Genomic DNA, 26,321 nt, shown 5'->3' on the forward strand with positions numbered 1-26,321 from the left:
CGAACGACGCCGATGTCATGGGACACAGTACCGTGGGCCTTTACAATGTCCACTCTGGCCATAGGGTAGTCCTTAGCGTCACCATGTATGCACCGAACACCGACCTTTTTACCCGGAATCAGTTGGAGAGGAAAAGTGGCCCTCACAAAGATCACTAAACTTCCAGAGTCTAGCAGTGCAGTTACCTCCCTACTGTTCACCTTCACGGGATATGCTTGAGGCCCCTCGTTGGGTGTAAAGTTCTCACTGCAGTCCGGATATGCATAATATGAACAATGGCGTCCTATGCTGCAGTCTATCTGCTCTGGAGTCAGAGAAAAACAGGCAGCTATATGGCCTGGGCCATGGCACCTCCAGCAAACAATATCACCACCTCCCCGCCCCTTTGGACCTTGGACGCCCAATCCCCTTTTGGGCCTCTGCCCCCTGTTGGGACCCACAGTATGGAGTGGGCTGCCTTCTTACAGAATCTTCAATGCCCTGGTATCTCTCGACCAGTTCATAGGCATTCCTGGGATCAACCTGGGCAACTCGAGTCAGGACGGGCCTTGGCAGGGAGTGCACAAACCGGTCCATCACCACCCGTTCTACCATCTGCGCAGGACTCTGGATGCAGCCACTTCTGGACCAGGTGCAACAGGTCAAACATTTGGGAGCGAGGTGGTTTGTCCCGGTGATACGCTCAACAGTGAACCCACTGTGCCTTGAGAGTCATTGTCACCCCAAGCGTGCAAGAATCTCAATTTCTAGCTTGCCATACTCTTTGTCGTTGTGCAAAGCTAAATCATAGTATGCTTTCTGGGGTTCTCCTGTCAAGTATGGCACCAATACCTCTGCCCACTCCTCTGGTGGGAGTTTCTCCCTCTCTGCAACCCTTTCAAACACTGTCAGGAAGGCCTCAACGTCATCCCCGGGGGTCATTTTCTGCAAAGCACGTCTTACCGCCTTCCGGACGTAGGAGTCATCAGCCGGACCTGGGGTTGAGGTGCTTGTCCTGGCCTTGATGGCAGTTGCCAGAAGCTGCATCTGCTGCCGTTGCTCCTGCTGGCTCTGCTGTAACAGCCTTTTGGTCTCTTGCTATTGCTGCTACGACTGGACCAGGTGTTTCAGCAGGTCCTCCATTTTGTCTGATGACGCTTGCTGGCTTGCAACAGACTTAACCGGCTGTGTGTGTGAGCATGTCTGGATCAATCTGCCGGAGAGGAGAGATGAGGTCAGCAGAGCCAGGGGCCAAGGCAGGAGGTATGTGTCTGGGATTCATCTGATTCCTGCATCTTATCTTGTTTCTACAGAGGCTCTATCACAGGCGCTGTGATATTTATTGCACCATCTCACACTTACATACAGATCAGGTTGTTCTGTCAGTGGGGTCATTGGCTCCAGCGTCACCGATCTGTATGTAAGCTAAAGCTGCAGCAATAACTCACAGTGATCCTCACCCTGCAGTGTGTGTCACTGCACCTGGCTCCAGGACGTCCTGCATTATATATTGGATATAGATATACATTATAATGTGAGGTCCTGCAGCCTGGTCAAGGAGTACTCAGTCAGTGCATATAACACTGTACATGTGCACATAGTATAGTACATAACACCCAGTACAGAGATTAGTATACAGCTCGCATACAACATATCTGGGCAAAGTGCGGCAATTGAATCGAGTAGCCAAAGGCTTGAAAACATTGGTACTCAGGCCGCACTATACGGCCGCCCTGCATCCACATTTCACTGATATCTACATCTTCAGGATGCAGGTAGCAGTGAATATAATGGTGGAGGACAGAACCACCGGCTCCATCCAACAGTCAGCGTGTGTGACTGAGACAGCAGACGCGATGACTAGAGTTAAGCGAATTTGATCGGGTCAGGGCTTATTCGACAAGCTATAGTGCTTACGGAATAAGCTGCAGAGGGAGCCCGACTTCATGGATTGCTCCGGCTGTTCGGCTCCGCAGCAGCATGTGTTGCGGCTGTGTGACAGTCACAACACATACATGGAGAGCGTGCTTGTTGGGCTTTCCATGCATGTGTTGTGACTGTTACACAGCTGCAACACATGCAGCTGCGGAGCTGATCAGCTGGGGCAATCCAGGCATCCGGGTTCCCTCTTCAGCTTATTCAGTAAGTGCTATAGCTTGCCGAATAAGCCCTGACCCGATCAAATTCGCTCAACCCTAGTGATGATGTCACTATATCACTTCTGCTGTGTGGATAGTGAGTTTATGCAGCAAAGACTGGAACAGAGCGTCAGCGGAACGGGAGCGAAGTGAATACATGTGATTTTTTTTTTTTCTTTTTTAATATCTGTGTGTGATTTGTTCCTTTATATAGAGGGCTATGTGATGGACTATACTACAGTATATATACATATGGGGCTATGTGATGGCTCATACTGTATATAGGGGGCTATGTGAGGACTCATGCTATATATAGGGGCAATGTGAGGACTCATGCTGTATAAAGGGGGCTATGTGAGGACTCATGCTATATATAGGGGGCTATGTGAGGGCTCATACTGTATATAGGGGGCTAGGTGAGGGCTCATACTGTATATAGGGGGCTAGGTGAGGGCTCATGCTGTATATAGGGGGCTCTGTGAGGGCTCATCCTGTATATAGGGGGCTAGGTGAGGGCTCATGCTGTATATAGGGGGCTCTGTGAGGGCTCATCCTGTATATAGGGGGCTAGGTGAGGGCTCACCCTGTATATAGGAGGATTTGTGCTGTCTCATGCTGTATATAGGAGGCTATGTGCAGGCTCATACTGTATATGAGGGCTATGTAGGAGCTCATACTGAATATAGGGAGGCAATGTAGGGGCACATATTATATATAGGGAGAGGTGTGTGGGGACTCTTCCTGTAGTACGTCTTTTACAGGATACTGTTGTATGGAATAGTGAAGCCTACTACACTATTCCATACTTTTATTTATAGCACACTACCAGATTTCAGGCATATACTGTAATATATTATATACATGGTCGAGCTCTGCTGGTTCCAGCAGTAATCACGTAACCACGAGGATGCGCTTTGCACACTTGCTGTCATGTGCCAACTAGAGTGTCAGCCACGTGTTCTGTTCACTGACATAGTGGACACTAGTTGTCACTTGTCTGCAAGTCTGACTGTGCTGGAACCAACAGAACTGAATATTAACGGAGATTTTATATATACTGTATATATTAGTGTGTGTCCAAATAGAACTTTTGTTAGGGGCGGCAATAATGAGGGTGATCTGGCTCTTTTCTCGGAACACGAGGCTTCTGGGGTCCCATGGCCAGATTGCCCTCATCATAAGCAGCATACCGGGCAGGGAGGGGGCCCAGATACATTTCTTGCACAGGGGCCCAAAGCTGTCAGTGTCCGCCCCTGTATGAATGTCCATAGCAGGGCTCTGCTCTGCCAGGTCTGTGGGCACACAGGCTGGGGTAGTGTCCAGTACTCCGGCTCGGTCTGGAGCCAAACACACAGGCCTTCTCCCTTGCAGCACACAGACCCTGTGACAAACAACAGCCTCCATTAAATAGGCTGTAACCACACCCAGAGGTGAGGTATGTGGGTAGCCAGACCTGCCCATCTCTCATAGCTACCCACAACCAGGTTCCAGGTGCAATAAACGAACCTCTTAGTGCTTTCATGCACTAGAGAAAATACTCCGGGTTACATCACAGAGACCAGCCATCTCTGTGACACATACCTCCCATCGACTATGCAACCATTAGCTACACTACACCCTTACTAATGGGACCAGGAAAGTGAAAACAATAATAAAGAAAAAACACACTCGCATCCAGGAATGACACTGTTCCTCCGTACTTAGTGTTGCATCCAATGATTGACTGAAGCGCTCGCATCCTTGCTGGATGTCGATGTCACAGGACCGGTTGTGGATGCAGTGGTACCAGTACTGGAGAAATCTTTTAATTTTTTTTCCACCTCCCAGGACCCATCAATAATTCTCAACAGACGCATTGAGAACTTTTTACAAGAGCCATGTAAACTGCACAGTCTGTGCTTCTGACACTGATGATTTTAGGACCCACATAAATGGTCCAGCACACAGGCAATCCTCATGTTTACCCCACACTATAAGCTGCTTGTGTTAGGCGTCAGGTTCCTGCAGCTGCACAGCAGGAATCCAGAGCCACGCAGCCTGCGGTCTCCCATTCCCCTCCGACCTCTCAGGGACCTGCACAGCAATCTCGGCGATCCAGACGCCCTGCTCAGACCAGTTCTCTGGGTCTGGTTGTTGCTGCCACCTCTGGACCAGCAATAGTAGCACAGCTTGCTCTGCAGCAAGCCACTCCAGAGGCTAAGTCCTCTCGCCGCACTACTGGGCATGCTCACGAGACGATCTCCCAGTGGAGATCAGGAGTCACGTGCTCAGGTCCTTCTCCTGATCTGATTGGTCCATCTCAGATCTGGAAGGTCCAGGAAGCGCATGGCTATAAAAGGCCCGCATGGCCGCTTGGCCATGCGCTAGTATAGACTCTTATTGCTATCTGTGTGAATGATGATGAATGCATGTGCCTGCGAATGACTCATTAAGATCCCTTCTCTCTGATATTACGTGTGTGAATAGGGTCTTAGTCATAGTCAGCGCCAGTCAGTGGCGCGCTACAGGCCACAGTTCACATCTTACAGCATTAGCGTCCGACAGTGCGCCTCCTCTTGGGCATTGTCGTGTGGCGGCTGGATCGGTCGCACTTGTTGGCGTCCGTGGTAGCGACGCCGCACACACGGTAGGTCTAGACGGACATTGACCCCGAGTCTTGGGCCTAGTCCTGTGACCGTATACTGTGTGTGCACACCGCTGAGACCTGTGAGGTCAACAGGCTCAGCATTTACATTTAAGTTCTAAGCGTCTCTGTGGTGATAACAGAATATGCTCAATGCACACCGGGTAACGTTCAACCCGTGTGCGATATACCGCCATATTGTGCGTCTGCCATTATTATTATTAGTGCGTTCCGCCGTCCCTAACAGCTTGTCAGCCTGTGTAAAGGGGACTTGCTCTGCCAGGACTCACCTCTTCATAAGGAGGTGAATATCATTGATACCGTCACATTGACAGGTACTTGCCAACTACGTGTGTGGCACCCTGTACTGTACATTTATCCTTGGCGCCTGTCAAAACCATCAATGCCGCTCACATCCCATTACATTGGTGAACAGCGCTGGAGCAACCCTTTAAGGTTGCAAGTCTTTAATATGTATTATACTGGGGACAGATCATGGATGGCATTGCATTTTGGGAATATTAATTCAAATCATAACTTTTACACCACGTACAGGTACGAGATAAGTACAGGTATGGGATGCTCACCCGTAATGTAATCTCACCCCTGTAAATGGTGTTACATCTTAGCCAGTAATGTAATATTAATATTGTGAGCGCAGGACCAGTGCGGTGCCAGACAGTATAAAGTACAGAATGTTATTTGTGGTACAAGGGTCTATTGTTCGCTCGTCTGACATCTATCCTGTTCTGTTTGCCCGTTTATCCAGGCCTGTCAAGCGGAGCTCCTGATCGGGACGTGTTTCCAGGCAATAAATAGCAGGATTCAGTTACAAATCCTCAAGGCTCAAAACCTGCCAAGCTCGTCCACGCCGCTGTCCATAAGTACGGCTCAGTGTGTGTCTTGTCCTGATACTGCATGTCATATTGGTGCAAGAACAAAGCACCTGGTTGTAGCCACTTCCTCGCTTGCTGACCCGAAATGTTTAGTGGGAGTCATTATTATTATTATTATAGCGCCATTTATTCCATGGCGCTTTACATGTGAGGAGGGGTATACATAATACATACAAGTACAGTAATCTTAAACAATACAAGTCACGATTGGTACAGGATGAGAGAGGACCCTGCCCGCGAGGGCTCACAATCTACAACGTCATTGTTCTCAATAATCCAGGGCACAGAGACTGGAGCACAATCTACTGTGGGAACCATAGTGGTCCATCCTCGGACCTACACCTTATAGTGTGCAGGATAGCTAACGCAAAAGAGTAAAATATACTGTATCATGGAGTGTATTTTGGAGTTTTGGGTGTAAAAATGTCTAAAAGGGCAACTAGAAGTATCTGTAGAATGCAACCAGGTGGTCTGGAAGGAGCGACCCAAGGTTTCTGAAGGGGGGGCAACAGTGGTTATCTGTAGCGGGCCGACCCAGGGCATCTGGGGGGGACCAGGGCATCTGAAGAAGGGTGAACCAGGGCCTTTGGAGGCAGTTTTCTGGAGGGGGGCAATGGAAAGTCTGGAAGGGGGCACAGACGAGCATGCAGCGTGCTTGAGCAGGCCTGGATATAAAAGACTTCCCCACTCAGAGAACTTGTGGGGCGCCCGCCAGGGCTAGCGTGGTACTCCGTACCGGGCCCGTTGATATCAATGGAGTTGTCACGGAAGCTGTGACCCGGCCCGTGGCCCTGGGGCTCCATGGCAAACAGGGGGATTTCAATAGTGGTGGAATGTAGTTAAATGAATAGTTCGTGACGCCACCTGTGGTGTTCGGCAAGTGAGATGTTAGGCCGACGCTGCATGCAGATCCTCTGGGGCTGGTGGTGTGTTGCAGCCAAGATGGTGAAGCCCCCCACAGGTGGAGCTGCGGCCCCAGGGCAGTGTAGATGTAGGGGTGGAGGAGAGGCGCAGACGTTGTAGAAGCTGGTACCCAGATGTAGCGGTACCAGGGGTGTTGGCGCAGGAATGAATGGAGGACACCAGGGCTTGCAGTTCCAAAGCTTTACTCACAGTCTGTAGTACACACCGGTGCCTGCCTCCGTGCTGTGTCCTCCGGGTCCGGGACTCAATCAACCTCCAGGCTAGATGGAATGCTCCCTTCCAACACTCCGCCAACGTGTGCCTTTCTGAACGTCTCCTCTTATAGCGCCTTTAGGTGTGAAGTACTCCCAGTACTGAGTTACACTGGAGTGCCTCCTAACAGATGTTCCCAAGAACTCTACTTGTACGGCAGACAGCTGTAGCCTGCTTCGGTGACTGCTTACTCCTGAGTCCCGGCTCACTATCAATGTTGCTGTTGTGCCCCAAGTCTTAGATGGGAGTAGTGCATTTACAGCCCACTACTCCACCGGTGTCTGCTGCAAAACCATTAGTGTCCATACAACCTCAGGGACCGGGCCCCGGCCTTGCGCTTAGAACTTCTAGGCAGGGTTTTTCCTCTAACCCACGTCCTCTGTTCCCTTTTACTCCTACATTCCGTACTTGTCTCTCCTTCTTATGGAAGATCAGGTTTCTGTTCAATGTCTTTCTCCTTCTTTCCTTTCCTGTGCCAGCTGGGTCAGATCACTGAGGCAGCTGCAGCACTCCTTCCTCCATCCCTCTCTCAGGGATCCTCTCTCTTCACTCCTCTCTGAGTGACTCCCTGACTGACTGACCTGAAATCCTATACCTTCCCGCTCTTTTATGTATTTTAACTCCACCCGCTTCCCAGCACGTTTAGTGTTCCAAGCAGAGAGCCACCAAAGGTGCTCTGCTACACTCCAAGCAGGGAGCTGCAATGTGGCTTTGCTGAACTACTGTGTTGTGTGGGATGCGAGTGTTGGAGCGTGGTCAGGAGCCTCCAACTTACCTGGATGGTGGGGCACCACACCTCAGGAGGAGGTGCAGTACCTCTGTGGCGACTGAGCCTCAGGGTAGCCACATATGCATGCTCAGTAGAGCCGTGTGTGCAGGTAGATAGGGGGTTGGGTCAAGGGAAATAGCTTTAGTCACAGACTGTCACAGCTTTCTCCATCATCTTTGCAGATTTCTATGTCAAGGCCGAGATGTTCAGCACGGAGGGACTGCTCTACAAGAAGAAAACGCGACCGCTAAAATTATCAAATTCTCAAGTAAACTGGGGGGAAACCATGATTTTCCCAGTGACGCAGAAAGAGGAGGGAATCAACTTCCTGATAAAGCTGTACAGTCGCAGCTCAGTCCGACGGAAACACTTCATCGGACAGGTAAGGACAGCATTTTACCTGTGTAATATTCTTTAATTCACAATGTAACACCTACTGAGACACTCTTAAAGGAGGCCATAATCAATAAATTAATCAGACAAAAAAGATCTTGAAAGGTAAATGCAATTATATATCAGCCTACTCAGAACGACAGTCCCACTCACACAGACGAGGGGGGCTATCCACAGAAAAAAAAGGCGACAAATATATTTTTTAGAATTAAACCTGCGATAATCATCCATATATTGATGGGCTCCTGGAAAAAAAAAAAAAAACATTTTATGCCCAGTATGCTCAAGTGCTAAGTTTGTCTAATAAACAGTAGAATAACGAGTCCGTTGAGTGCAGTTGACTGATGGTCACATCCTGAAGTGTAACTGCTTAATTCCTCAACCAGATTTGCAGCCAAGAACAAAAACTCACCTATTTAATGAAATTGTTTGGATATTTTGCAAAATCATGAGTCCATGTATATAACATATTACAACGGTCAGCATGCCATGAAGGGATTCTCCAAATATTTTTAGAGGCTTGCCCTCTCTATACAGCTGTGTCTCAGCTAGGGTGTGGAGACTAGCGAGTATGACTTCATACACAGCACACACACAGGAGGGTTTCCTGCAGAAGCAGCATAAGGAACATTATACAGCAGTACTAAGCAGTATTGCTGTGAATTCAGCCTTGGGGCGAGATACACACTTACTAAAAGCCAGCAGGATAGAGAACATTATTCATCAAACTCAAGCACTGTAGCTGTGAATCCAGCCTTGAGATGAGATACTAACTGGAAAGCAGCAACATAATGGACATTAATCAGCAGAGTCAGGCAAAGTAGCTGTGATTACAGCCCTGAGATGAAATACACAATTACTAGAAAGCAGCAGCAGCATAGATGACATTATTCAGAAGAGTCAAGCAGTGAAGCTGGGTAACCAGAGCTGGTGTGAGATAAAACATTTACTATAAAGTAGCAGCAACATTGGGTTTTTATATGACAATACTGAGCATTGTAGAAATGAATCTAGCTCTGGAGTGAGATCAAACACTTACTAGTCAGCAGGAACATGGATGACATTATACAACAGTACTGAGCATTGAGGATATGAATCTTGTTCTGAAGTGAGAAAATGCTCACTAGACAAAAACATTAAAATTAAACAGCAGTATTGAGCAGTGTAAAAGTGAATCCAGCTCAGGGAGATATAAAACACTTAATATACAGCAGCAATATCAGTCTGTGAGAGTGTCTCTGTCTTTCACTCAGCTCCTACCTCCCTTCTCCATACACTTCAATTGGTAGCTGTAATCTGATGTCTCTCTAATTTGATCTCTCTATTACAAAGTTTATTATATCCATCTGTACAAATTATTCACACCAGGTTTGTTGACGGCAGCAACTATTTAAGGACCATTTACAAAATACTATTTCCTGGAATATTCTGGATTTTAGGGGACATTGCACAAATATGCGTATTGAGAATAAAGCTGAGCTCAGAAGTTCCAACACTTGCCCTTACACCCCTCTCATTGTAACTTTACCCTAAACTGTATAATAAGGCCAGGAAAAGTTCTTTACACAGGTATTTAAGCCCTGTGTGATGCAGATGACATTTGTAAGCAGTTGCTGTAGGTAACAATAACAGGACACTTCATGAATTTGCCCCTCTGCCTTCTAGACTAAGGCACAAATGTCCCTTTCATGAGCAGAAGGACATGGTGCACTGAAGAACAGGAGCAGGAATATCAGCTTACCCTTCCCTAAAAGATTTCTTTTCTAAGAGAAGAAAATGTCAGCTGTATAAATTACGCCTTTCAAACTCATATATATGCTATTCATTCATTGTGCGTCCCACTAGAAGATGCTCTAGGCAAATCGGAGCTATGCAGATAACCTTACACTGGTCACAATGAGGAAGAACATGATATGTCCCTAAGGAAACTGTAAGCAGTTGAGTTAGATCAGGAAGTCCAGCGTAGATAAAGGTTATGGGGAAGTTTGGGGCAAAGCCCTTTAAATCGTTACAAAGTACATTTATCACCTATTACTACATTGAATCTTCCTTATCACTGGGCCAGAAATCATACATTTATAATTGATCTATAGGGTGGGAGACAATTGCACTTTGTAGAAATACCCTTAGAGACTTTTGCCCTTCTGTATAAATGGCTCATGTACATTAAAGCAAAGTCCAGACAGTGGACTCTGATGTGGGAGGAAGGAAGAAGGGTCTGGTCAAGGGATGGGGCAATTGGGCTGAGCAAATAAAAGTTTAATCAACAGCTAGTGAAGGTGTATGATCACTTTTAGGGTGTCTATGATCTTTTATCCAATTTCTTCCTGGACTACAGACCTTAGCAGATAGATGTGACTAATGCCAACCAATAAAGAACATGGCACATTGTGCTGCCTAGACTAGTCACTAAAGTTGGTGTGAATACATTTGCATGAATTGATCAATTGGCCAGGTCAGTTATTCAGTAATCCATGGCTGCTGGATGGGAACCCTGAGAACCACCTCCAACCTGATTGCATCCGCAGTTCTTTCTATGATTAGAAGGCCTGGCGCGATGTCACATGTGCGTCATGCCACAATGATGATGTTGTGCCACTCCGGCAAATATAAAGACCAGCTGATGACGTGAGTTAGGAGGTGGTTGTCAGGGCTTCCGTTCAATGGCTTCAGATTACCGGTGTGAATCGTTTCAAACAAACTCTACTAAACACACAACTTTTTAACTGACTCTGTGTTTCAATTACTAAACTTTTTGTTATCTCTGTTTGGCCTTAGTGAATGATAGACAAATCAGTAGTAATGAACCGCAGAGAAGCAGGGGAAGTTGCATCTTGTGCAATTGTTGCATCTAATAAAAGTGACTGAGTAAACAGCCATCATCCAACTATTCCTACTAGGAAGAAAGTGTTACAGGATTCGCGTTCCACAATTTCAATTGTACACAGAAAAGACACAGAATGGCCCTGTGAAGTGCAGCACTGCAGATCCTAAATGTGAAGCTACTGCTGTCCCCATCATGTGTCCCGCGTACATTATATGCATCCCTACAAACCTTCCTGATGCTGAAATGACCCTACCCCGATATCCATCTATCTTGGGCTGCATCCATATGTCTTCAATTAGTTTTTGAAACCGAACTCTTCTGAGGACAGTTTGTAATTTGGATTATAGGAAAAGCAGAGAATTCACAATAAGGGGGAATTAAGCAGGTAACAGTGCAGCTTTTCATGAAACACACTGAGTCCTCTGTTATAAATCCAATCCCACAGACAGAGCGGGGTCCGGTCTGCTCTCCTTCCTATTGAGAGGCGGCCAGCTTCTTGCTTTATCCCCAGGATACAGGATAGCAGGAGCCAGCTGCAGGTGCGCCCTGGAGCATCTGCAGGTGCACCCCACTTCCTTCCCAGACCAGCCATGAGATATAGACATCACGTATCCGTGTATTAGTCATATAACATGCCTGACATGGGGATAACAACATATGAGATCACTACATATTCTAGTCAGATCAGGCCATGATGCAACAAAGGTTTTATTGTGCTTTCTTTACCAGGATTAATGACTGTAACCAATTAAAGGGAAACTCCACCTGCATTTTATTTTCATATTTACATGTAGTGTAAATGCTGCATTTTTTTCCCTCTGTGTTGACAGAAATGCAACAAAAACTTAAAAATCATAGCAAAATGCTATTGCATATTTTGGTGCAGATACCTGCAAAACAAAAAAATATTCAGATTTTTTGTGCACGTGAGCCTATTTCAGTCTTTTTGTCCCTGTTATCAGCCATTTCCAGCTGAGGAGTAGATGACTATAGTGCCTAATATTCAGTTGCACAAATCTCCCATAATTTGGCATTTCTATATTTGTTGAACTCCTGACCAGTTACATGACAACCTCACCTCTGACGCCGTCTCGTTATCAGGTATGGATCAGCAGTGACAGTAACAGCAGCGAGGCTGCAGATCAATGGTCGGACACAATCAGCCACCCAGAAAAAGTGGTGACAAAGTGGCATAAACTGAACCACCTAAGTTAATTAACCCCCTGTGGACTGGGCAATGCCAGGGGTTATTTGTACATAGAGATGTACATAGAGACGATACGATGGACTGAGCCATGCCCACCTGCTTATATCAAAGGATTTTACCTGGAACCAGGAAGATATAAAGACAGAAGAGACAATGTGGTAATGAGCAAGACTCAGCAGCGGATACCTCATTTTGCACAAACCATGCTGCAAAATTACAGTAATTATCGCTATTGTGGTTCATGCATTCTTTATTTCTTTATTAAAATCCCCATAAATTATGACTTTATATTGTTTATTTAACTGAATATTAAATATCTATTTCAATTAAAGATGTGTAACAACTAATATGGCTGTCACTGCCTGTAAATGTCAGATCTGTCACATTATATGCAGGTGCAGAAACTGGTAGTATTGTAAGCAGCTTTGCCATACAGCTGGATAATATCCATCAGGGCCACGATGACGGCTTAATTATTAAGTCCTGAATGGCAAAACTGTAACCTTATCAGCAGTTACAGTATATTTGGAGAAATTCTATTAAAGAATATGTGATGGAAATAATAATAATTTATGTGTCAGAGCAAGATGGAAGCTATATCGTGTGCAAAAGTAAAAGTTTTATATGTTTAAAGCAATTAATATAAATATCCAGTAATTTATAAACATTCAGAGTTGGATAATGGGGGGACAATGTTCTTTCAAACTACACAACCTCCATCCATCTTTAGAGCTTCAATCTGTCCTCATCCCATGTATGATGGATGCAGGACAGGAGAACTGCCCTCGATCTAATATATGCCTTTGTCATCAACTATGTGTATACTGTATCCCCAATTCCTTTTCAGTACAACCCTCTTTTATTACATCTAATCCCTTCTGGGGCTGGCTTTTGATCTCTTCAGTGTGGTCTCCTGATTTTGAGTATCCCCCTTTTCTAGAACATCCACTCCCCCTACAACCTCTTCTCCCCTTTTTCTCTTGGGGTGACGGCCTGGAGCCACCCGAAAAAAACTGGGTGATTTTGGAATCCTTTAGAGCCATCTTTCTCTCTTCTAATGCTGTAGGGGTATCCACCACATTATGTACCCCATAGGAACTCACCCTTGCTGTCTCTTACCAATGGGGCAGCACGGTGGCTCAGTGGTTCGAGTCCTGGGTTCGAATCCCACCTAGGACAACATCTGCAAGGAGTTTGTATGTTCTCCCCGTGTTTGCGTGGGTTTCCTCCGGGCACTCCGGTTTCCTCCCACACTCCAAAGACATACTGATAGGGAATTTAGATTGTGAGCCCCATCGGGGACAGTGATGAAAATGTGTGCAAAACTGTAAAGCGCTGCGGAATATGTTAGCGCTATATAAAAATAAAGATTATTAAAAAATAAAGATTATTACTGCACAGTACCACTCCTCCTGTCCTGTATATACACACTGCACAGTACCACTCCTCCTGTCCTGTCTATATACACTGCACAGTACCACTCCTCCTGTCCTGTATATACACGCTGCACAGTACCACTCCTCCTGTCCTGTATATATACACTGCACAGTACCACTCCTCCTGTCCTGTCTATATACACTGCACAGTACCACTCCTCCTGTCCTGTATATACACGCTGCACAGTACCACTCCTCCTGTCCTGTATATACACGCTGCACAGTACCACTCCTCCTGTCCTGTATATACACTGCACAGTACCACTTCTATCCTGTATATACACTGCACAGTACCACTCCTCCTGTCCTGTATATATACACTGCACAGTACCACTCCTCCTGTCCTGTATATATACACACTGCACAGTACCACTCCTCCTGTCCTGTATATATACACTGCGCAGTACCACTCCTCCTGTCCTGTATATATACACTGCACAGTACCACTCCTCCTGTCCGGTATATATACTGCACAGTACCACTCCTCCTGTCCTGTATATATACACTGCACAGTACCACGCCTCCTGTCCTGTATATATGCACTGCACAGTACCACTCCTCCTGTCCTGTGTATATATACACACTGCACAGTACCACTCCTCCTGTCCTGTATATATACACACTGCACAGTACCACTCATCCTGTACTGTATATATACACTGCGCAGTACCACTCCTCCTGTCCTGTATATATACACTGCACAGTACCACTCCTCCTGTCCTGTATATACACACTGCACAGTACCACTCATCCTGTACTGTATATATACACTGCACAGTACCACTCCTCCTGTCCTGTATATATACACTGCACAGTACCACTCCTCCTGTCCTGTATATATACACTGCACAGTACCACTCCTCCTGTCCTGTATATACACACTGCACGGTACCACTCCTCCTGTCCTGTATATATACACTGCACAGTACCACTCCTCCTGTCCTGTATATACACACTGCACGGTACCGCTCCTCCTGTCCTGTATATATACACTGCACAGTACCACTCCTCCTGTCCTGTATATACACACTGCACGGTACCACTCCTCCTGTCCTGTATATACACACTGCACGGTACCACTCCTCCTGTCCTGTATATACACACTGCACGGTACCACTCCTCCTGTCCTGTATATACACACTGCACAGTACCACTCCTCCTGTCCTGTATATATACACTGCACAGTACCACTCCTCCTGTCCTGTATATACACACTGCACGGTACCACTCCTCCTGTCCTGTATATATACACTGCACAGTACCACACCTCCTGTCCTGTATATTGTGGGGATGTGGCTCGCTTAGGTGCAGCGGGAGACAAATATGAGACAGGTTCTTCAACAGTGCTTGCGGTTTATTCACGGCATAAACGCACAAGGCAACGTAACACCAAACAAATAGCCTTTTAGCTCAGGCAAAATAACACAAAATGTCCGTAGTTGTAGACTCAGAGCAGGAGTCTCAGCACACATGGGAGGCTTAGTCCTCCCCACACACAACTCCCTGGTTCAGGAGCAGGCCACATTATAAGGCTGTAGCCACACCCACAAACTCAGCAGCTGACTGGTCACCTGACTGTGACCTCACCACAGGTCCTTCAAACAACCACAATAATAATATCTGGTACGCTTTACTTATGCCTTACATTATAGAGACAAGCCATTTATGAGGCACATATCTCCCATCAATTACACGACCCTTAGCCCTGCCACATACCTCCCCCCTCTGCCTAAAGCCGTGGGGCTTGGCACTTTCACCTACCAGGCAAGGGATTCTGGAGAGGGCATCGGCATTCCCATGTAGCTTCCCGGCCCTATGCTCTACATGGAAGCTGAAGTCTTGTAGGGCTAAGAACCAGCGGGTGACCCTAGCATTCTTGCCCTTTGTTTCCCTCATCCACCTGAGTGGGGCATGGTCGGATATTAATCTAAACTTCCGTCCCACCAGGTAGTACCGTAATGTGTCCACTGCCCATTTTATGGCCAAACACTCCTTCTCTACAACTGAGTAATTTCTCTCACAAGGAGTCAACTTCCTACTCAAGTAGAGAACAGGATGCTCCTCCCCACGTATCTCTTGGGAGAGGACTGCTCCTATCCCGACATCTGAGGAATCTGTCTGGAGGACAAATTCACGTTTAAAGTCTGGGGCCACCAAAACGGGTTGCTTGCAAAGAGCTCCCTTCATTTCTTGGAAGGCTGACTCTGCTTCTTCGGACCAGCTGACCATCACTGACTTCGTCCCCTTAAGCAGATCAGTTAGAGGTGCAGCCATTGTGGCGAAGTTTGGGATGAACCTCCTGTAATATCCCACAATCCCCAGGAAAGCTTTAACTTGCTTCTTTGACAGAGGTCTCGGCCATGTCTGAATTGCTTCCACTTTATTGATTTGGGGTTTGATCTCGCCACGCCCCACTACATATCCGAGGTACTTGGCTTCTTCTCTCCCCAAGGCACACTTCTTCGGGTTTATTGTAAACCCCGCCTCTCTTAGAGCATCAAACACTGCTTGGACCTTCTCCAGGTGAGTCTCCCAGTCCGGGGTAAAGATGACGATATCATCTAGATATGCGGCAGCATATAGGTTATGAGGCGCAGGGATTCTATCCATCGCCCTCTGGAAGGTTGCTGGAGCTCCCTGTAGGCCAAACGGCATCCGGACATACTGGAAGCACCCGTCTGGTGTGGAGAATGCCGTCTTCTCCTTGGCTTCCTGTGCCATGGGAATCTGCCAATATCCCTTTGTCAGATCCAAAGTGGTTATGTATCTGGCCGGTCCAAGTCTCTCGATGAGCTCATCAACGCGTGGCATGGGATAAGCGTCGAACTTGGAGACCTCATTCAGCTTTCGGTAATCGTTGCAGAACCTCCATTCACCATCAGGTTTTGGGACCAGGACAATCGGGCTCGACCAGCCGCTCTTGGATTCCTCAATGACCCCGAGCTTCAACATACGCTGCACCTCCTTGGAGATTACCTCTCGCCGGGCCTCAGGAATACGATAGGGTTTCACGTTCACCCGCACATGTGGTTCGGTCAGAATTTCGTGCTCCACCACCTTCGTGCTCCCCGGCAACTCTGAGAACAGGTCGCGGTTTTTCTGGAGTAACTCCCGGCACTGCTGTTTCTGGGCCTTCGACAGAGTCTCCGCTATGGTAACGGCTCCAACCTCCCCTTCTAGGTTGCCCAGCAAGCACGGAGTTACCCCTGGCTCTCTATCTTGCCATGGCTTGATAAGGTTAATATGGTAAACCTGGTATGGCTTCCGTCTTCCGGGTTGGTGGATCTTGTAGTTTACGTCTCCCAGCTTCTCCACCACCTCATATGGCCCTTGCCACTTGGCCAAGAACTTACTTTCCACCGTCGGGATTAGCACGAGAACTCGGTCTCCCGGATTGAACTGCCTCACTCTGGCTGACCGGTTGTAGACCCTGGCCTGAGCCTCTTGTGCCTGGCGGAGATGTTCTTTAACAATGGGCATCACCTTCGCAACCCTCTGCTGCATCAGTGCCACATGCTCAATGACGCTTCTGTGGGGCGTGACTTCGGCTTCCCAGGTTTCCTTGGCTATATCTAGGAGACCTCGTGGATGCCGGCCGTACAGAAGCTCAAAGGGGGAGAACCCCGTGGAGGCCTGGGGAACTTCACGGATAGAAAACAGTAAATACGGTAGGAGACAATCCCAGTCTCTACCATCTTCCTCTATGACTTTTCTCAGCATGCTCTTCAGTGTCTTGTTAAACCTCTCAACAAGGCCATCTGACTGCGGATGGTACACTGAAGTCCTTAACTGGGAAATTTGCAAGACTCTGCACAATTCTCTCATCACTTTGCTCATAAAAGGTGTCCCCTGGTCGGTCAGGATCTCCTTCGGCAAACCCGTCCGGGAAAACACATGGACCAGCTCACGGGCTATACTCTTCGCGGAGGAGTTTCTCAGGGGAATGGCCTCAGGATAGCGTGTGGCATAGTCCAGGATGACTAATATATACTGATGCCCCCGAGCTGATTTAACTAAGGGACCGACCAAGTCCATGGCAATTCTCTCAAATGGCACCTCAATAATGGGCAGTGGCACAAGAGGGTTCCGAAAATGAGATGTGGGGGCAGTTAACTGACATGTCGGGCAGGACCTGCAACAGTTTACTATTTCCCGGTGACACCCAGGCCAATAGAACCTCTGTACAACCCGTTCCTGGGTTTTTTCCACCCCCAGGTGTCCCCCCAAGATGTGTGAATGGGCCATGTCCAACACTTTTCGTCTATAGGGGCCTGGTACTATTAACTGCTCTGCCACCTCCTCCCTTATTTTCGTGACCCGGTACAACAATTCCCCACTCAACATAAAATGGGGAAACCTTGTGTCTGCTCCTGGCTCTTGTGCAACCCCATTAATGACGGTGACATTGTTAAAGGCTTCCCTTAGTGTGGGGTCCCTATGTTGGGCAGTCCCAAAATTCTCCCCGGCCACCCCTAACTCCGGGATGTCAGGTACAGGGGACCCTTCCTCTTCATCCCCAACAAGGACACATAAAGGAAAGTCGTCTGCCTCTGGTGGTGGCGATACCTCAGTGGGTTGGATTGGTTCCCTGCTCTTGCTAGCACACTCAGAACCCCTCCCCCACAGATCCCAAAACAGACAGAAATCCCGGCCAATAATTATGGGATGCAACAAGTCTCGAACAACACCAACTTCATGCGACTCGGTGCCATGCGCCGTTTCAATCTTCACCCTAGCCATAGGGTAGTCCTTTGCATCGCCATGTATGCACCGAACACCAATCTTTTTACCCGGGAGTATGTTTAGAGGAAAACTGGCCCTCACAAGGGTCACCAAGCTCCCGGAGTCCAGAAGCGCCATTGCTGCTCGACCGTTCACCTTCACGGGACACGCTTGTGGCCCCTTGTTAGGTAGCAAGTTCACACTGCAAGCTGGATATGCGTAGTATGAACTACGGCGTCCCATGCTGCAGTCCATCTGCTCGGTGGTCTGGGGACAACGGGCCGCTATATGTCCTGGCTCATGACATTTCCAGCAAATAACACCCGAGAGGACCTTGGGCACCGCCTCCCCCACCCCTTTTGACCTTGGACGCACCACGCCTTTTTGTGACTCCGCCCCCTGCTGGGACCCCCAATACGGAATGGGCTGCTTCCCCAGGGAACCTTCCATCCCCTGGTATCTCTCGACCAGCCCAACCAGTTCATCAGCATTTTGGGGATCACCCTGGGCAACCCAAGTCTGTAGAGGTCTCGGCAGAGAATGCACAAACCGATCCATCACAACTCGCTCTACCATCTGTGCCGGGGAAGCCGACTCTGGCTGCAGCCATTTCTGGACCAGGTGCAACAGGTCAAACATTTGGGAGCGCGGGGGTTTGTCCCGGTGATAGGCCCAACGATGCACTCTCTGTGCCCTGGTAGTCATTGTTACCCCCAAGCGGGCGAGAATTTCCGCTTTTAATTTGGGATACTCTCTGGCATCTTGTACCGTCAGGTCAAAGTACGCCTTCTGGGCCTCCCCCGTTAGGTATGGGGCCAGTACCTCCGCCCACCGCTCTGGCTGAAGTTTTTCCCTCTCAGCCACCCTTTCAAACACCGTCAGGAAGGCCTCAACATGATCCTCAGGGGTCATTTTCTGTAATGCGCGTCTTACCGCCTTCTCGACGTCGGTGGCATCAGCCCGACCTGGGGTTGGGGCGCTCGTCCTGCCCTCCTGGATGGCGGTTGCCAGAAGCTGCATCTGCTGCCGTTGTTCCTGCTGGCTCTGCTGGAACTGCTGCCGCTGCTCCTGCTGGCCTTGCTGGATCTGCTGTAACAACAGCTTGTTGGTTTCCTGCTGCAGTGCCTGGGACTGGACCAGGTGTTTCAGCAGGTCCGCCATGATTCCCGGCAGTACTTGTTGCCCCGCTGCAAACTTCACCCAGGACATGCAGCAACTGTCTCAAGTCTCTGCTGGGACCGCTGCCCGCACGTGTACCACCAATTGTGGGGATGTGGCTCGCTTAGGTGCAGCGGGAGACAAATATGAGACAGGTTCTTCAACAGTGCTTGCGGTTTATTCACGGCATAAATGCACAAGGCAACGTAACACCAAACAAATAGCCTTTTAGCTCAGGCAAAATAACACAAAATGTCCGTAGTTGTAGACTCAGAGCAGGAGTCTCAGCACACATGGGAGGTTTAGTCCTCCCCACACACAACTCCCTGGTTCAGGAGCAGGCCACATTATAAGGCTGTAGCCACACCCACAAACTCAGCAGCTGACTGGTCACCTGACTGTGACCTCACCACAGGTCCTTCAAACAACCACAATAATAATATCTGGTACGCTTTACTTATGCCTTACATTATAGAGACAAGCCATTTATGAGGCACATATCTCCCATCAATTACACGACCCTTAGCCCTGCCACAATATATACACTGCGCAGTACCACTCCTCCTGTCCTGTATATATACACTGCACAGTACCACTCCCCCTGTCCTGTATATACACTGCACAGTACCACTTCTATCCTGTATATACACTGCACAGTACCACTCCACCTGTCCTGTATATATACACACTGCACAGTACCACTCCTCCTGTCCTGTATATATACACTGCGCAGTACCACTCCTCCTGTCCTGTATATATACACTGCACAGTACCACTCCTCCTGTCCTGTATATATACACTGCACAGTACCACTCCTCCTGTCCTGTATATACACACTGCACGGTACCACTCCTCCTGTCCTGTATATATACACTGCACAGTACCACTCCCCCTGTCCTGTATATACACTGCACAGTACCACTTCTATCCTGTATATACACTGCACAGTACCACTCCTCCTGTCCTGTATATATACACACTGCACAGTACCACTCCTCCTGTCCTGTATATATACACTGCGCAGTACCACTCCTCCTGTCCTGTATATATACACTGCACAGTACCACTCCTCCTGTCCTGTATATATACACTGCACAGTACCACTCCTCCTGTCCTGTATATACACTGCACGGTACCACTCCTCCTGTCCTGTATATATACACTGCACAGTACCACTCCTCCTGTCCTGTATATATACACTGCACAGCACCACTCCTCCTGTCCTGTATATACACACTGCACAGTACCACTCCTCCTGTCATGTATATATACACTGCACAGTATCACTCCTCCTGTCCTGTATATACACACTGCACAGTACCACTCCTCCTGTCCTGTATATATACACTGCACAGTACCACTCCCCCTGTCCTGTATATACACTGCACAGTACCACTTCTATCCTGTATATACACTGCACAGTACCACTCCTCCTGTCCTGTATATATACACACTGCACAGTACCACTCCTCCTGTCCTGTATATATACACTGCGCAGTACCACTCCTCCTGTCCTGTATATATACACTGCACAGTACCACTCCTCCTGTCCTGTATATATACACTGCACAGTACCACTCCTCCTGTCCTGTATATACACTGCACGGTACCACTCCTCCTGTCCTGTATATATACACTGCACAGTACCACTCCTCCTGTCCTGTATATATACACTGCACAGCACCACTCCTCCTGTCCTGTATATACACACTGCACAGTACCACTCCTCCTGTCATGTATATATACACTGCACAGTATCACTCCTCCTGTCCTGTATATACACACTGCACGGTACCACTCCTCCTGTCCTGTATATATACACTGCACGGTACCACTCCTCCTGTCCTGTATATATACTGTACACTGCACAGTTCCACTCCTCCTGTCCTGTATATATACACTGTACAGTACCACTCCTCCTGTCCTGTATATATACACTGCATAGTACCACTCCTCCTGTCCTGTATATATACTGTACACTGCACAGTACCACTCCTCCTGTCATGTATATATACACTGCATAGTACCACTCCTCCTGTCCTGTATATATACTGTACACTGCACAGTACCACTCCTCCTGTCCTGTATATACACACTGCACGGTACCACTCCTACTGCCCTGTATACAGTTAGGTCTTGTTGCATTGATGAGTTCACCAGTGCTTTCTTTCTTTCTCAGGAAGTACCAAACTGTAGATTTTGCCACTCCTAATGTTGCAGCAATTTCTCGGATGGGTTTTTTCTGTTTTTGCAGCTTAAGGATGGCTTGTTTCACCTGCATGGAGAGCTCCTTTGACCGCCTGTTTCCTTCACAGCAAAACCTTCCAAATGCAAGCACCACACCACAAATCAACTCCAGGCCTTTTATCTGCTTAACTGAGAATGACATAACGAAGGGATTGCCCACACCTGTCCATGAAATAGCCTTGGAGTCAATTGTCCAATTACTTTTGGCCCCTTTAAAAACAGGGTGGCACATGTTAAGGAGCTGAAACTTCTAAACTCTTAATGAAATTTTAATCTGGATACCCTCAAATGAAAGCTGAAAGTCTGAACTTCAACTGCATCTGAATTGTTTTGTTTAAAATTCATTGTAGTAATGTCTAGAACCAAAATTAGAAAAATGTTGTCTCTGTCCAAATATATATGGACCTAACTGTATATATATATACTGTACAGTACCACTCCTCCTGTCCTGTATACATACACTGCACAGTATCACTTCTCCTGTCCTGTGTATACACTGCACAGTATCACTTCTCCTGTCCTGTGTATACACTGCACAGTGCCACTCCTTCTGTCCTGAATATATACACTGCACAGTACTGCTCCTCCTGTCCTGTATATATACACTGAACAGTACCACTCATCCTGTCCTGTATATATACACTGCACAGTACTGCTCCTCTTGTCCTGTATATATACACTGCACAGTACCTCTACTGCCCTGTCTATATACACTGCACAGTACCACTCCTTCTGTCCTGTCTATATACACTGCACAGTACCACTCCTCCTGTCCTGTATATATACACTGCACAGTGCCACTCCTCCTGTCCTGTATATATACACTGAATAGTACCACTCCTCCTGTCCTGTATATATACACTGCATAGTACCACTCCTCCTGTCCTGTATATATACTGTACACTGCACAGTACCACTCCTCTTGTCCTGTATATACACACTGCACGGTACCACTCCTACTGCCCTGTATACAGTTAGGTCTTGTTGCATTGATGAGTTCACCAGTGCTTTCTTTCTTTCTCAGGAAGTACCAAACTGTAGATTTTGCCACTCCTAATGTTGCAGCAATTTCTCGGATGGGTTTTTTCTGTTTTTGCAGCTTAAGGATGGCTTGTTTCACCTGCATGGAGAGCTCCTTTGACCGCCTGTTTCCTTCACAGCAAAACCTTCCAAATGCAAGCACCACACCACAAATCAACTCCAGGCCTTTTATCTGCTTAACTGAGAATGACATAACGAAGGGATTGCCCACACCTGTCCATGAAATAGCCTTGGAGTCAATTGTCCAATTACTTTTGGCCCCTTTAAAAACAGGGTGGCACATGTTAAGGAGCTGAAACTTCTAAACTCTTAATGAAATTTTAATCTGGATACCCTCAAATGAAAGCTGAAAGTCTGAACTTCAACTGCATCTGAATTGTTTTGTTTAAAATTCATTGTAGTAATGTCTAGAACCAAAATTAGAAAAATGTTGTCTCTGTCCAAATATATATGGACCTAACTGTATATATATATACTGTACAGTACCACTCCTCCTGTCCTGTATACATACACTGCACAGTATCACTTCTCCTGTCCTGTGTATACACTGCACAGTATCACTTCTCCTGTCCTGTGTATACACTGCACAGTGCCACTCCTTCTGTCCTGAATATATACACTGCACAGTACTGCTCCTCCTGTCCTGTATATATACACTGAACAGTACCACTCATCCTGTCCTGTATATATACACTGCACAGTACTGCTCCTCTTGTCCTGTATATATACACTGCACAGTACCTCTACTGCCCTGTCTATATACACTGCACAGTACCACTCCTCCTGTCCTGTCTATATACACTGCACAGTACCACTCCTCCTGTCCTGTATATATACACTGCACAGTACCACTCCTCCTGTCCTGTATATATACACTGAATAGTACCACTCATCCTGTACTGTATATATACATTGCACAGAACTGCTCCTCCTGTCCTGTATATATACACTGCAAAGTAACTCTACTGTCCTGTATATATGTGAGGCTGGAAGGACTCCAAGGGTGAACCCACAGGACCGCGACGACGAAGCTACCCCCGGGCGAGCGGGCCAGGTGTACCACCCCCTATACAGGGAGCATTTGGGGCAGGCCCGGAGGAGACTATCGCCGCGGAAGCTGACACCTTGGGGACAACTGGATGAGTAGACTGTCAGTCACCGGGATGGAATGCAGACAGGACCGTCCGAAGGACACAGGAAGAACAGCTGCAGGGCTAAATGGAGAGGATGACCGGGGCACAGGAGCAGGCAGGGACAGACAGGAGAGGCACACACGGGAGGAGGCAGGAACGGACTGGACCGGCAGGTTCTGGAAGAAAATGCAAAGGCGGTGAGAGTTCAGCTAGAAGAAAGGCGGTATGCTAAGGCAAGGCTGGGTGCTAGGCAGGATTTAGGTGGACCCGAGAGTCTGTCATGGAATACCATAGACGATCAGGCAGCGATCCAGAGGAGAGGCTGCCTTTTATAGGGACATGAGTTCCGGGTCGGATCAGCAGGGTCATGGGGGCGGAGAGAAGACCGGCTAGCCAGTGCTGAGACCCGGGGTGTGAGCTGCGCGTGCGCCCCGGGCAGGGCAGTCAGGCTGACTGCAGGGCAAGAGGCTGGAGTGCTGGCGGGCACGCGCCCCTGGAACGGCGGGAGCGCCCGGAGGCCACGGGCAGCGTGGAGCCAGAGGAGGACGCGGCAGGAGCCGAGCGCGCGGTGGAGGCGGCGAGCGTGGGACCAGCGGGAGCGGGAGCGGTAAGTGTGAAAGTACCCCCCCTCTTACGCCCCCTCCTCTTAAGGTCAGAAAGGAACTTAGCTAAAATTTGATGGGCATGAATGTTCTCCCGGGGCTCCCAAGATCTTTCCTCTGGACCAAAACCCTTCCAGTCAATTAAGAAAAGGGTTTTACCTCTGGACCTTTTCATGGCAAGAATTTCCTTAACCTCAAAAATATCCTGTGCGGAAATGGGCGCGGGGGCACGGCCAGCAGAAGCGTGGAACTGATTGAGTACGACCGGTTTCAAGAGGGACACATGGAACGAGTTAGGAATCCGTAGCGAAGCGGGGAGTCTTAACTTGTAGGCAACATCATTGATATGGGCTAAAATCTCAAAAGGACCGATGTACCGGGGGCCCAGTTTATAAGAGGGAATCTTGAGACGGATAAATTTTGAGGATAGCCAAACTTTATCCCCAGGATGGTACAACGGAGAATCTAGGCGTCTTTTGTCGGCATGTCTCTTGAATCTGTCACATGCTCGTTCAAGTGCGGTTTTGGTCTCCTGCCAGACCCTGGAGAACTCCTCGGTCAGAAGATCGGCCGCCGGCACACCCGAGGCCGGGAGTACCGGCAGAGGTACACCAGGATGTTGCCCGTAGACAATAAAGAAGGGTGATTTGGTGGAGGATTCGCTGGGATGGTTGTTGTAAGCGAACTCAGCCCAAGGGAGCAAGCTGGACCAATTGTTCTGGTGGGCGTTGGAAAAATGTTGGAGATACGTCACGAGAGTTTGGTTCGTACGCTCCGTTTGACCATTAGATTGAGGATGGTAAGCAGAGGAAAAGTCCAGCGTTACGTCCATCATCTTGCATAGGGCCCTCCAGAATCACGAGGTAAACTGAACCCCTCTGTCCGAGACAATGTGCTTGGGGAAGCCATGGATCCGGAAGATATGAGATCTGAAAATTCTCGCCAGTTCGAGAGCGGAAGGTAATCCTGGTAGAGGGGTGAAGTGGGCCATCTTGGAGAAGCGGTCCACGACCACAAAAATGACGGTGTGGCCCGAGGACTGAGGCAGATCCGTAATAAAATCCATCACAATGTGTTGCCACGGGGTCGAGGGAACCGGAAGTGGGTGCAAGAGACCAGAGGGTCGCTGCCGGGGAACCTTGTTCTTGGCACAAGACGGGCAAGAGGCGGTGAAACTTCGGACATCTTGAGGCAGGGAGGGCCACCAATAAAAGCGAGAGACGAGGGAGAACGTTTTCTTGAGACCGACGTGGCCGGCTAACTTGGTGGCATGACTCCAATGTAGAACTCGCCTCCTGTCGTTGTCTTGGACAAAAGTCTTGCCGGGAGGTAAGGAAGTCAGGTTAACAGGAGCGACTACGATAAGCTTGCTAGGCTCCACTATGTGTGAAGGCTCCTCCTCTTTATCAGAGACCAGAAAGGATCGGGATAAGGCATCCGCTTTGAGGTTCTTATCACCAGGACGAAAATGGAGCTCAAAATCGAACCGGGTAAAGAATAGCGCCCATCTGGCCTGCCGAGGGTTAAGCCTTTGTGCAGACTGAATATATGCTAGATTCTTGTGGTCAGTGAAGATCTGGAGTGGGTGTACGGCTCCTTCCAGAAGATATCGCCACTCCTCCAAGGCTAGCTTAATGGCGAGCAGTTCTCTGTCTCCGATGGTATAGTTTCTCTCTGAAGGGGAGAACGTCTTGGAGAAAAAGCCGCAGGTGACCAATCGTCCGGAAGGAAATCTCTGAGAGAGAACCGCACCGGCTCCGGTGGCAGAGGCTTCCACCTCGAGTGTGAATGGCTTGTTAGCCTCTGGACGGTGTAGCACGGGAGCTGTGGCAAAGGCTTGCCTCAAGGTTCGGAAGGCGTTCTCGGCTTCGGTAGACCAGTGGTGAGGATCGGCTCCCTTACGGATCAAAGCGGAGATTGGAGCGGTCAGAGCGGAAAAGTGTGGAATAAACTGCCGGTAATAGTTGGCAAATC

At 48.2% G+C, this 26,321-nt stretch overlaps 1 protein-coding gene across 2 annotated transcripts in view; it reads left to right on the plus strand.

The window, feature by feature from the left end:
* Nucleotides 1-12,355, plus strand: part of TC2N (tandem C2 domains, nuclear) — a 75,919-nt gene extending 63,564 nt beyond the window's left edge. For both annotated transcript variants that reach the window (XM_073578156.1, XM_073578155.1), the window contains 3 exons: nt 5,510-5,624; nt 7,764-7,963; nt 11,903-12,355. In XM_073578156.1, the coding sequence (XP_073434257.1) occupies nt 5,510-5,624; nt 7,764-7,963; nt 11,903-12,016 (429 nt within the window). In that variant the 3' untranslated portion in view covers nt 12,017-12,355. The remainder of the gene's footprint in view (nt 1-5,509; nt 5,625-7,763; nt 7,964-11,902) is intronic.
* The last annotated feature ends 13,966 nt before the right edge of the window (nt 12,356-26,321 follow it).

Source organism: Dendrobates tinctorius, unplaced genomic scaffold (assembly GCF_039654945.1).
Source record: "Dendrobates tinctorius isolate UK_male_01 unplaced genomic scaffold, ASM3965494v1 ptg000058l, whole genome shotgun sequence".
NCBI lineage: Eukaryota > Metazoa > Chordata > Amphibia > Anura > Dendrobatidae > Dendrobates > Dendrobates tinctorius.